The 13,326-nt window shown below is 42.3% G+C and overlaps 1 protein-coding gene across 2 annotated transcripts; it reads right to left on the reverse strand.

Moving 5' to 3' along the window:
• Positions 1-320: 320 nt before the first annotated feature.
• Positions 321-13,319, reverse strand: ctnnb1 (catenin (cadherin-associated protein), beta 1). Of its 2 annotated transcripts, XM_020633899.3 has the most exons (17): positions 13,159-13,319; positions 7,115-7,165; positions 6,276-6,500; positions 5,903-6,156; positions 5,584-5,822; positions 5,067-5,268; positions 4,810-4,954; positions 4,462-4,565; positions 4,166-4,300; positions 3,874-4,077; positions 3,406-3,564; positions 3,075-3,194; positions 2,818-2,968; positions 2,530-2,651; positions 2,342-2,402; positions 1,419-1,669; positions 321-1,123 (listed from the first exon to the last, which is right to left on the reverse strand). In XM_020633899.3, the coding sequence occupies exons 2-16, from the start codon at positions 7,125-7,127 to the stop codon at positions 1,455-1,457; spliced, it is 2,349 nt and encodes a 782-aa protein (XP_020489555.1). In that variant the 5' UTR covers positions 7,128-7,165; positions 13,159-13,319; the 3' UTR covers positions 321-1,123; positions 1,419-1,454. The 2 variants fall into 2 exon arrangements, with proteins under 2 accessions (XP_020489555.1, XP_065813820.1); XM_065957748.1 differs by lacking the exon at positions 1,419-1,669.
• Positions 13,320-13,326: the final 7 nt, after the last annotated feature.

A 13,326-nucleotide genomic window follows, 5' to 3' on the forward strand; every position in this document is an offset into this window, starting at 1 on the left:
GACCATTAATAAAAACCATCATGCACCATTGGACTTTAATTCATGAGTCTGACATCTTATATATCTTCATATGTGACATAATCACAGAGTTTTAAATTACTACAATGGTCTCTGCTTTTATATAACCATCACTCACTGCGAACCGTCTGTTATCAGGACTTCTGATGCCCACAGATAAGGATTAGCATAGGAAGTATAGAGGAGCCGTCTGCATGAAAACAGTTGTGATGAGGCTTGGTTAAGTATTTAGAAATTAAGTGTAAATCAAAACTCAGTTCATGTTGGAAAGGTGTAAGTGAAATAATAAAGAGTCATCCAGGTGAAATGACAGTCCATTTTATTGTTTCAGAACACAGCAGGCTACAGCAACCAGCTCGTCACGCTACCCCCTCCCTTAAGTAACAGCAGACCAATAAGATCCCTTCTCCACCTGGTCCTTCTACAGCCACACCCCTCCAGCTAGGTCAGCTACACCCCCTTTGGAACAGCAGAGACACATCAGTGTCCACCTTTAAAGCAAGAAAATAGCTTGATATTTGGACCATGATTTCCAATTCATGTTTTTTTTATACAAAAGCTACACAATGTTACACTTGATCATCAGAATACAGTTCAACTGATTAACTTTAGTGTTTGGACACCATTTAAAATGTGATCAGATTCTTTATTTTAATGGAGCATTACCACTAAAAAAAAAAACTCAACACTACCAGAGACTTAAAATACAAGGGACTGCAAAAACAAGAGATGAGTATAATAATTCAGAAAAATGAAAATAAAAAGCAAGCTAAAATCAGTTGGTACCATTACAGACTTGAGGAAAACAGAATAAAAAAAGTATAACAACCAAAAAAAGTAAGAATGTTAAACAAAATACATAAAGGGAATTTCAAAAATATTAACTGTTGAGATCAGAATCCATGTGTTATGTCAGGATTTAAAATCAGCCCTCTTCCAGGCTGAGAGACCAGAACCGCATTTCAATCTAGTTTGTCCCAATGGAGTTCCCATAGACAGGAAACTCTGCTTGTTGTTGTTGAGTCGTCTTCAGGCACTTTCTGAAACCCCGCCTCCTCCATATGGGCGAATCACGATGCAGGTTCATCCAGATCACATGATACAGCTGCAATGGAAGGAAATAAAGAGAAAAACAGGGAGGTGAGAGGAAGGAGACAGGACACAGGCGTTGTTTAAGACCACACACACAGAGCAAACGCAGAGCAACATCACACACCACATCACACAGCTTTGTAATTAGGAGCAGTCTGAACATGCAGCAGCCACAGTGAGTAAACCCATCCCTCCCCCTCCCCAACATTTAATCCAGACAGAAAACCTCTACAGTCTGCACCTATTTCTACATCTGGTCCTCTGTTCTAACAGCTAACACATGACCCCTGCGTGTGAAGGATTCTTACCTAGTAGAAAGTGTAGTGTAATGATGGTCTTGGTATTTACAAGTCGGTATCAAACCAGGCCAGTTGGTTGGAGTCACCCGGTGGCAGGCCCTCTATCAGTTCCTGGGCATGTCCCAGGTCAGGCAGACCCTCTACAGGAGGGTAGTCCTGGCCAGGGTGGTGGACCCCACCTAGATCGTGGTCCATCATGGGCTCCATACCCATCGGGTCCCCTCCGTAACCCCCTGAGTGGAAGGAACGGTAGCTGGGGTCTGGTTGTGGACGGAGTAGGTGAAGGAGAGGCGGGGGAAGCAGAGCAGTTGTTAGAAGCATGTTAACAAACCAAGCGGTCACACAGTAGTACGATCATTCAAACACAACACAGCACACTGTCCAGCCTCCAGCACACTCTGCGCTCTGTGAGTCGAGGTGCGTTTAGCTGACACCTGGAGTTTCACTCTTGTTGTGTCTGATTTATCTACAAATTCAAGAGTTGGTTTTTATTTGGCAATTAAAGCAGTTAGTGCTGGAGGAACAGAAAATGGTCAGGCCCTCAGCCTACTGATCAGTACACAGTCCAAAGGTCCTGCAGTGTTGGGTTTCCTCCGATCTCAGTCTTCAATAAAAAGTATGAATGCCCTCCACAAATGACTCAAGTTTTTATGAGCAGTAACAAAGATGGAGAAATGGGGCTTAGACATTGGACTGTGACAGATCTGTTGTGTCTACTTGAGGGGAGGCAATGGAGGCCCATGTTATCAGGAAAAAAACACAACAGGAGGGACACAACCACCTAGAAGTGAGACTATATGCCAATTAGTGAAAGAAAAATCAACTAAAACTATTTTTGGTGCAGCCTTCCTGTTTAACTTCTTCATCGCCTCCTGCGTTTTTCCCTGGGAGCCCCCCCCCACCCCAACCCAAGCCAGCCAGAGGTCACCTACCTTCCTGTCTGTAGCCTAGAGGCTCTCCCTGAGCTCCAATGTCCAAACCTAGGTCTCCAGTCTGCAGAGAAACACACAGAAGAGAGGCCTTTATTTACACCTCAGAATGCACAAGCAACCTGACTTCTATGAAAATAGACTGGTAAGTCATTTAAAAAACACATGGTTGAATTTAAAGAGCTTTATACCTCGTTCCAGGCCATTGGTTCTGTCCTGAAGAGCGAGCTAGTGAGTTCTACTGAGAGGCGTTTCTTGTAGTCCTGGGGTTTGTCCTCTGACATACGGAACAAAACTGCAGCAGCGTAGGTGGCTAAAGAGGGGGACAGATGACAGGTGAGTCAATAAACAACCTCTCTCACAGATCACAAAAATCTAATCCCTACATTAGTTACGTTGGTGGTTGTATCTAATCATAAGTACTGGCTTTCCCGAAATCGACACTGCTGCATTATTCAAATTAAGGGTTGTGAACATACCAACTCCTTCGTTGCGGCTGTGTAGCAGCTCTGTGAGAGGGGCCGTGGCTCCCTCAGCCTCAATGGCCTCAGCAGCTTCTTTGTCCTGGGCCAGCTCACATAGGACTCCCGCTGCCACACGCTGGATGTTCTCAATGGGAGAATACAACAGCTGCACACACAAACACAAACAGAATTACATTCAATAATTCTTCAGATTCACAGTGCTGACTCATGAACGCAGCAAGCAGTAACACATATCTGAAGTTGGTTTTTACCTGTACAAACAGTGGAATGGTGTTGAGTCCTCTGATGACTATTCTATTGTGCACGTCTCTGGCGAGGATGTGAAGTGCTCCTGTACAGCCCTCCACAATCTCTTCCATACGAACTCCCTCCTGATATAAAAAAAAAAAGCTCAGTTGAGTTTAAATGTGTGGAGCCGTCAAGAACCTTTCCAAAATAAACATGTAGTGAGTGGGTTCAATTATTGATCTCTGGGTTCTCCTGGGTTGAAGGATAGCAGGGCAATACTGAGCTGCACACATCCCATTAACTGTATCACAATGTGGTTTGTTGAGGTCTTTGTGTGTGTGTGTCTGTACCTACCACAAACTGCTGCTGTGTGCCTCCCATGCTGGTGCGTCTCTGTGTGTCTTGGTGTGCTCTGACCAGCAGCTGAACCAGTCTGGGGATGGCTCCCTGCTCCCTCAGAGGAGCGTGGTTTGCAGGGCATAGAGCCAGGTTACGGATGAGGCCAACAGTAGCCTGATGAAGAAACATTTCAACTTCAGTCAGTAAAATGTGATCAAGAAAAAAAGCTTCAAGTTATTTTCTGAGTTGCATACACAGTTCTTTTTTTAAATTACATAATGTATTTATTATTTTCATTTGAAAAGTTAACTTGTTACCAATGGCCCCATTTGTAATTTGGAACAAGCTTTTTTTTCTATTCTGCAACAGTAAGACCAGAACTCAACAAATGCTTTTTTACATGTCCATCAATAAACATTACAATACACTAGAGGCCAGGACTCAGACACATTCTGCTTCTACATTGTATACATGCGTCTGTACCTTAATGAGTGGCCAGTGTGATGGCGGGTGCAGTAATTTGACGACAACAGGCAGTCCGTAGTGCAGTCTGACTGCATTCTGTGCCATCTCAGCGTCCTGGTGTCTGGATGTGAGGTGACGAAGAGCACAAATAGCCGGTTCTGTGATGTCTTCTCTGTCTCCAGCCCGCAGCACCGTGCGAACCAACGCCTCAATTCCTCCAACCTACAGAGAGATGAATCACAGATTAATGGAAACACCAGATATTTAGTTTTAGTTTGAGAGTACATGAAGTGTATATGTGGGTGCTCACCTGGCAGACCATCATCTTGTTCTTGTAGTTGTTGCAGGTCAGGTTAGACAGGATGCCAGCAGCACATGTCACCACATTAATGTCATCACTGCCAAGCAGCTGGACAAGAGTTCCTAACAGACCCTCCATGCCCTCCTGCAGAGAAACACAGAGGAGAGGAATAAAGGAAAGGTGAGCACACAATATAAAAGGGCATTGTGAATGTTTAGTGCTCAGATGAAGTGGGAACTATTAGGTCATTTATCATCACCTTTCCTTACATATTTTAACAAGAGAAAAGGGGAAATTCTTATCACCTGTTTGGTGGCAGCATCTGATAAGTTCCTGAGAGTCCAGAGACAGTTCTGGACCAGTCTCTGGCTGGGGTCTGTAAGGTGGAGTCCAAGAGCTTGCATGCCTCCTAAACAAAACAACAAAGATGGAGAATTTGTGATTTATCGTACATAAGTCCCAACACCACAACACATTTCATATTTGAACTGTTAACTGAAGAACTGTATTTTCTGATTGTTCGTGTGCTCGTTGTACATGCGTTTAAATCAAGAAGGAATACAAATCCTCAATGCATACACAGCTTGTTTACAATGATTGTAATAATATAAGCTCATGTTGCCATCTCTGTAATGTTAGAATAGTAAACATACCAGCTTCTACGATGGCCGGCTTGTTACTGGAGCAGACCGACAGAACTTTGAGGACTCTACTCGTGGTCCAGAGCAGTTTCTCATAGGTGTAAGTCCTCATGATGTTGACCAACGCCTGGGGGCCACCACTGGCCAGTATTATTAACTACAAGGAAAGAAAAACAAAACATGTGAGGTAATGTCCCGAGGGCCAATGTCGAATCTCTTTAAGAAGTAACTTTTACCATCTGACCTCACTCCTCCCCCTAACCTCTTACCTTGCTCTCCTGGTTTCCGTAGGCCAGAATCTGGAGGCAGTCGGTGGTGATGGCCAGGAATTTGACATTGGTTTTGTTGAGCAGAGCAACCATTTTCTGTAGACCCCCGGCTAAACGGACGGCCATCTTGGCTCCTTCCTGGTGCAGGAGGAGGTTGTGGAGTGTGGTGATGGCGTAGAAGAGGACAGAGTCCACTGGTGAACTGAAGAACAAACAGAGGCTTATTAGATTACTGCTCCTCTAGAAAATAACCACAATTGGATATAAGATTAGTTTCTCTGAGCTCCATCCTCAAATATCCTCTGCCTTTGATGAGTTTAAAGTCAATTAAAAAAAAGGTATGTTTCTCTTGTGGTGGGTAACATTTTATTAATAAGAGAGTAACAATGAAAATGATGATTCTGCTTTTTTGTAATGGATAACTGTACCACATCAAAAAGAGGAAATTAATGATAAAAAAAGCCCCTGAATCAAGTACACCCCCCCCCCCCCCACACACACACACACATCCACATACCCCAGCATTTTAACAAGGGCTGGTATTCCTCCAGACTTAAAAATAGCCAGCAGGCCCTCTCTGTGGTGGGACAGGTTGTGGAGTGTCCCTGCGGTGCAGCGAGCTGTCTCCACATCGTTTGTGTTCTGCATGGTCCTCACGATAGCAGACACCATCTGAGGGGAGCGCATGATGGCGTGGCGAGAAGCTTCTTTTTTTGAAAGTTGGTGGACCATCACGGCCGCTTTGTTTACAACAACCTGTGGAAAATGGACACGTGTTAGTTCAGAAGAAAAGAAAATGGAATACAAACTTAGACAAGCGTTTCATGGATAGTCACCTGGTCTTCATCATTGAGAAGTTTGGTGAGTTCTGGTATGGCTCTGGTTGCCAGCTCAGCGTCGTCTTGGTAATTAATTAGATTGACCACGGCGTGTTTGAGCATTTGCGAGGGCTCTGCCAGCCTCTGGACATTGGTTGGGTTTGCTGCGTCATACTGTGTCGAGGGGATCTGCATGCCCTCCTCAAGAGTCTCTGGAAACATTGCTGCACGCACCCGCTGTGCACGCGTCATGGCGTACTGACCATCTATGTCTACAAGAGACAGACGCAGGTTGTTTGGTTTTACACTTTGGTATGCAAGCTGCTTATTTTGGAAAGTGTCAAATATTTGATCTTGTTCAAAACAATTAATTATAGGCAATTTGACCAACCTTGCACTGTTTCCTGGGCGAAGTTCTGGTTGAAGCCCTGCTCCCACTCATACATGACCTGGTTGTCCACATCGTCTTCTTCAGGGTTGCCCTTCCCGCTGAGAGAGGGGGCGGTTGTGGTGGCTCCTGAGTGGATGCCTGAATCCAGGTAAGACTGTTGCTGCCAGTGACTGACTGCAGCCTTACGGTCTGGCTCCATGGCCATGTCCAGCTCCATCAGATCAGCTGGAAAGAGAAAACGATTTAAGGAAGGAAGAAAAGGAAGCAAGGAAAAAAGCAGCTAGAAGCAGTCTTTAATGTTGTCTCAGAATCCACAATTATTTGTGTCAAAATATATGTAAAAACTTTTGACTGCTGGGTGGCAGTCCTGTCGCACTGGTCCCAGGTTCAACTCCTGGTCCCGATGTGTTTTAGTCCATGTCTCTTCCTGTATTTCTTTGTACTCTCAAAGCAGTCCTAACTCAAAAGGCAAAAAGCCCACAAGTAATTAAAAAACCACAAGCCTTTGAATGTTGTCATTTCTACATTGTTCATTGAAGTTGGCATTGTTCTATGTTCTATGAGCGGGACCGGAACAGATAGATTTTTTTATCTGCTTTTCATGCTGTTGTTTTAACCCATTTTCTTCCATGTGTGATGCATTGAGGGGATCTGGTTCTCCAAATTCAAATCAATAACAATTTCACTTTGCTGTAATGAGAACAAATCTGCAGAATGGAAAGGGTCGTTTTAAACTGCAGCAAAGTTTAACACATTGTTGAAAAGTCCAAATCATTAGATCAATGCCTGTAAAGCAGGAGTATGTGTGACACACGGTAAACTTCAAACAGTTAACTCACCTTGGGAAGCCATGTTCCTTTCTCAAACTGCGGCCAACACAGCTTCCTGATCTGTAACAACAAAAAGGAAAATTAAATTAGTAAGTCTCACCCTCCATTGTTCCTGCCCTCTACTGCTTACTTTGAGTCCTCTTTCCTTCACTTAAACATCAGGTAGGTGTGTGTGTGTGTGTGTGTGTATATATATATATATATATATATAAAAAAAAACACAAATGGACCAAAGCAGAAAACTAGAAATTAATGGCAGAATTAGTTTGAGAGAAAATGTCAAGCGCCTGCTTTCCTTTCCTACCCCCTCCCACTCTTGGATTTCCTCCTCTGTTGAAGCTAGGCGTTCACACACACAAAGCCACCATTAAGTGTAGCAGCTAGCAACTATTTAGGTGAGGAAGGACGGGGGAAGTGGAGAACTGGGTGGAGAGAAAAGGATGAGGGAGGAGGGCATAGACATTCCTGAGCTGGCTTTGAAGCTGAACCCACACTCTGCAGGAAAATAAACACAGGCTATGGCAGGAGGGGTAGAGCAAGGGAGAGGGGATTAATTCAGAGAAAAACAAGGAAATTTAGACAGAGGAGTTTTCAATTCATAGTCAGAGATAAATGTTAAGACAGTAACAACCCAAAGCAGGAAATTGGAAAAATGTAAAAGAAAATCCCAGCTAAAAAGAGACAGTAAACAGGAGTTGTTTATCCACAGATTCAGAAATCCTTTTGTCAAACCCTTTCCAAATAAATCTGTGGTTAGTCCTTAATGAATTCTGAAGTGAAGTACAGACTAAATCCCTTTCACTTACAGCACACCAGTCTGGACATGTTTAAATACTAGTGAGGCTTACCAGAGGAAAAGAAGAGTCATGGTTTCATTCATACCTTACTCGTGATAGCAGAGGTGACTAACAACCCACTAACCCTCATCAAAAAGCACTAGACTAAGTTCAAACCACAGACCTGCAGACACATCACTGGTACCAAAATGATCTACATTACACATGAAATATACCAAACTACACATTGTTTATGCTTTCCTCTGGCCTTCATTTGACATCCGCAACAAGTAAATAGTTCAAGTGTAAATATGACTCCAGCCTTGTGTTGGTAAACTCTAAACAAATACCAAACAAGGTTACTTTTCATTTGTACACAGTCAATGTGTTAGATTCAAATTCAGAACAGACACTTCTTTGCTGCGAGGCTCGATCCAACAGGTGTGAGGCTTTGTCACTGAAGTAAGGTCAGATGTAGCAACAAGGGGAGGTTTGATGTCGATGACAGAAATATAAAAAAATGACCACGAGAATTATCATTTGATTTATCTTGTATCTGTAAGATTTTTGAAAAGGGCGCACTGCGTTTTGAGGGTAATGACATTATTTTGATTTTGGAGGTTGTGAAGGATGAAACAAAATGTGAAATCACCTCTTGTCAGTGAAATAGCCAATTAACTTAGAAAGACTGCATGAAACACAGAGTTGTGCCAGACAAATCATTAATTCAGCCACAGATGTAGAGTTCATATTAAGTAAGGTTCTAAGCAACGGGCATAAGGTAATTCTTCTCTTTTAAGCAGCTGTGTGTAACTTTTGCCTCACATACTAACCAGAGACATTACTTCAAAACTGAATCGTCAAAAGTAACATTTATTTCATAAGGCTGTGTCAATGTGTCCATGTGAATCTCTGCACTGTTCCTCTAGAGAAACCTACTTATTTGTTTTTGCTGCTTAGAGAAACCAGTCAGCCATGTTTTCAACTCTCAAAAGGTTTCTTTTGCTTTCCTATTTCTTTGCCAAGCTACGAGCTGCACAGAGTGTGGCTTGTCTGAGTCAGATCGACTCTGCAGTCACTCTTAGGTGTTTTTCAATTTCATGTACAAATACAGCATATTTATGGAAGATGGAAATAGATTTAAATTTAATGAAATTGTAAAAAAAAAAAAAAGAGAGCAATGGGCAGACATTGTGTGAGCCTGTGAATATGTTGGAGTATTTAGAGATTCTAAACTTTTGCTCTGGATTACTTCCTCCTCTGGCACCCACAATGCCCCAGCTCAGCTTTGTCATTAAAGCTCAATCTTGAGTCAGGCTCCAAGACTGCGGCTCCTAACCACAAAGGCACCAACAGAAATTTACTGTTCACACACCATCTTCCAACATTTGCAGGCCTGCCCTCGCATAACCTAGCCCTGCCCTAATGGGAGCCACATGCCCCATACAAAATGCTTTGTACCATACAAAGCAGCAAAATCAAACATTCAATCAAAGCACACACTGGAACCATTTATCATTTGCTCTTGTGGAAAATGTAGGCTGTTCATCTGGCTTTGAAAACTGAGCCAATGATCGGTTTTTGATGGGCAAACAGGCGAAGTCTGGTCTCCAATTGAGGCACACAAATGATAGTTTTTCAATACAGTCAGACTCTGACCGTTAAAACAAAAAAAATACATTTTGGTGAAAGTTCCTGGATGACAGGACCCGGCCTGGCCACAACAAGCTCAAAGACAGGTTTCTTTGAAGCCCCATATGTAGAGCTGTGCAGAGTCCATCTAAAAGCCTTAACTGTAACCAGGTGACTAATGAACGACCAACAGTCATGACAAAACAGTCAGAGTTAGATAGCTCTCCTGGCTGGGGTATATGGTGAGTTGAGGTATATGCAACAGAAGGAAGTCACGATATTTATACAAAGCAATATATAAAACATTTTATTCTCTTTACACCCTTGTGTAAATGGAGATGGAGATGTTTTGTGCCTGGGCACAGACTCACAGTTAAGTACAACCACAGGACTGTATAGTCCCAGGACAAAACTCAAATGACAGGATAACTGTTCCAGCATGAAGCAGGAAGGCCAAGAATAGAGAGCTTCAGCCTGCTTTCAACAAAGTCAAGAAAAACATTCACTTCATATCGAGAAGGGCAGTTAGAAAATATTTATTAAATACCACAATGTGGTACTGTCTCAATTATCAAAAGCACGGTATGGACGAAGATTATTATTGTATTTCACCAGTGAAAGCACAAAAAGTGGTTTGATGATGGATGTAAAGAGGACTGTTTAAAATACACATGTAATTCTGTTGAAAAGAAACCCCTGTATTCTTTCATGTTATACATGCTGGGGGTTTTCTTGATACTACACTTAATAGTTCAAATTAGTTAGAAAGTTATTTATTGCCCAGATTGTTGTGTTGCGATAAACTGAACTATCAACCAAAATAATTACACGTAACACCTTGTAAATAAATGGACTCAAGAGATCGCTGGAGATCATGCATATAGTAAATGATAAATGGACTTGAGCTTGTATAGAATCTTCTGCCTACTCAAAGTGCTTTTACACCACATGTCACACTTACTCATTCACACACTGATGGTAGAGATGGCTATGTAAAGTAACTAATCCCATTCATACACATGCATACGCTGCCAATGAAGCAGCGGGAATAATTAAGGGTTGAGTGTGTTGCCCAAGGACACATCAGACATGTTGCTGTAGGAGCTGGGGATCAAACCCCCAACCTTCCGGTTGAGACCGCCGACGCATAGTTTAAGTGCCAAAGTTTAACCAATTATCTAAAACACACCAGCAGCTAGCTGAGCATGTGGGGAAGTAATCTGAATAGGAGAAATCGTGCTTCTGAACGCACCTTCTGGCTGAAGGGCTCTCTGCAAAATGACTATCTTCTCTTTCCTATTTAATGTGGCTGAAAAAAAGACAAAATAATTGTGGAAAATTATATCTATTTATAATTACAATTTGAATGAACTAAAAATGAACTCTCAAACCTGTTTCCTCTCTATGAAAGAGAGAAAATAGCCCTCTGTCATCAAATTTGAGCAAGCTGAGACTCGAGGTTTACCACATGTAGCAACGACAAAGTTTCTTGTTGCCATTTCAAAAAAGCAGCATTTTCGAGGATGAAACATTTCTTTTAAACAGCATTTTAGTCTTCAACTGCAGACATTTGTTGTCTAGTTTTTAAAGTCTCTTCTCAAAACACTTTGCCACAAAATGAATTGATAAGAGGAAATGTGCAGTGATTGAGTTGGGGGTTGTATTGATAATAAGACTTCAAAAGAGCTAAATCCATCTCAGACTCTAGCACAGCCGAGTTCCTCTCAAGTGAAAAAACACAGAGTTCAATACATCCATATGAGTAAATGACCCAAACAAGCTGCATTATTGGCCCCAGCAGTGAGACGGGAGCTGCCACAGCTTTCAGTGCTTGCCACATAATGTGCAGGGTCAGCAGCACTCACTGCTGGCTGCCAACAAAACAATGAGCTCAATGCCTGCAGCCGCTGCAGTGTTTGCTCCATCTCCACTGCAAAATGATGGGTGCCCACCGAGACACAGGACGCTCCAGGAAACCCCCAGCAACTTTTATTTTTATCAATCTAAAAATATATGGACGTAAAGCTTATTCAAGACGTATTCTCGAAAAATCAAAGAACCATATATTTTTAACTTATTTGTCGTCTTAACCTTTATTAAACAAATATCTTCATTACCTTGTAACATGGGACAATTGATTAAATAAGAAAACGTCATTTTGTAATAATATAAATTACCATCACCATGATGTATTAGCGTGGATATAAAAAAAAAAAGAAAATCCTGTTCATGTGGACTCAAGATACCACAGTAGAGGTTCTCGGCATCCGTTTTTCAGGTAAATGATTTCATAACAAACCACTACCGGTCTCAGAGGAAACCTACACCTACGCTTCCTTTAAAACATTTTAATGCACAAAGAACATTTTGCTGACGATGTTTGTTACGAATAAGAAATTCTACATCAAACAGAGAGCCAATGAATATGCAGCGATTTCTGGGACATGAAACACCAGACTGGTTAAACTAATTTAGTTTTTATTTTTAACAAAATCCAGGAGCACTCAAGTCTGTTCAAAAAAAAAACTGATGAACTGCAAAGCTTTGAAAACTAAAAAATATAAAAAGTCAACATCATCCTCCCCCAATCTCTCCATTTCATACGGAAACATAATTCCAATGACACTAAAATGTAATCAGAGATGTGGAAAAACATCTAAAAAATCCCTCCACCACGTCTTCTATAACTTCTCCAGCTGAACCATCATTTCTCCTTTTTCCTCCATCTTCATGAAGGTCGGCGCAAAGCAGCGAGTAATTCAACTTTAACCCCGTGGCTCCCCCAAACACAGCTCTGGGTGTGCTAAAGTACTGTATGAAATAGTAAACATAGGAAATAACACTTAATAAAATGTAAAAGAGACCAACAACACACACTAGACAACAGTGCTGCTCCCCCTCCCTGTTCCCCAGAGCTGCTTGTTGGCCCCGACTTTCTTGACTCAGATTTCACGCTGTGGCTCCTCCTCGTCTTCCTCTCCAAGCAAAACGACTGGGAGGATATTTAGGTCTTTGTTTAAATGGACTGTTGTAAAACACGCTCTCACTGGCCTTAAAATACAATAAAAAACCATCATAAGTCAAAGTTTAGTGCGGTTCTGTTATCAACTCACTTTACTGTCCTTTAAAGTTTCTATCAACCTTTAACGAAGTTGCAGCTAAACTTCGGACTGATTGTTTTCGTGGCCCTTCATGGTTGTCTTGGTTTAACTTTTCTTTAATCGCTTTGACTTTTCAACATAAACCTACGATGTCGTGCGTAAATATTTATCCAATAACACGAATATGTTCAATTAAACCAGCTGCAAACACGGGCGAGCAGAATGAGTCAGACTGGTGGTATGTGGCCAGCTGTGAGTCCGTCCGCTGCATAAAGCTAACATTACTTGGTAAATACGGTCTATATAACCCAAACACAGGATGTGCTATTATAAATTAAATGAATGTAGCGTTTAAAATGCGTATTTTCCCACTAAACGGCGACAGACTCATCCCAATTATCTGCCATGAAGGCAGCTGCGGCGGCGGCGGCGGCAGCATCCCCGGTCGGCCCGCACACTACCAGCGGATCCATTCTTGCTGTCATTCAGGTCATAAAAGAGGGACAAACTAGGTGAAGCCAATAGTTTAAATGTTGAAGCCTACCCCAGTTAACACAGAAAGTCCGTCCACTCGGATCCCGGTGAGTAAAAACCACTCAGAAATGTAAAAGTCGAGGAATATGTGAGGACGAGTGTAGCCGGGAGCCCTCGTCCACTCCCTCCGTTAGTCAGTGAATGTTGACTTGGCCGGAACAGCAGAGACTGAAAAATG

The sequence above is a fragment of the Labrus bergylta genome, chromosome 8 (genome assembly GCF_963930695.1).
Source record: "Labrus bergylta chromosome 8, fLabBer1.1, whole genome shotgun sequence".
NCBI lineage: Eukaryota > Metazoa > Chordata > Actinopteri > Labriformes > Labridae > Labrus > Labrus bergylta.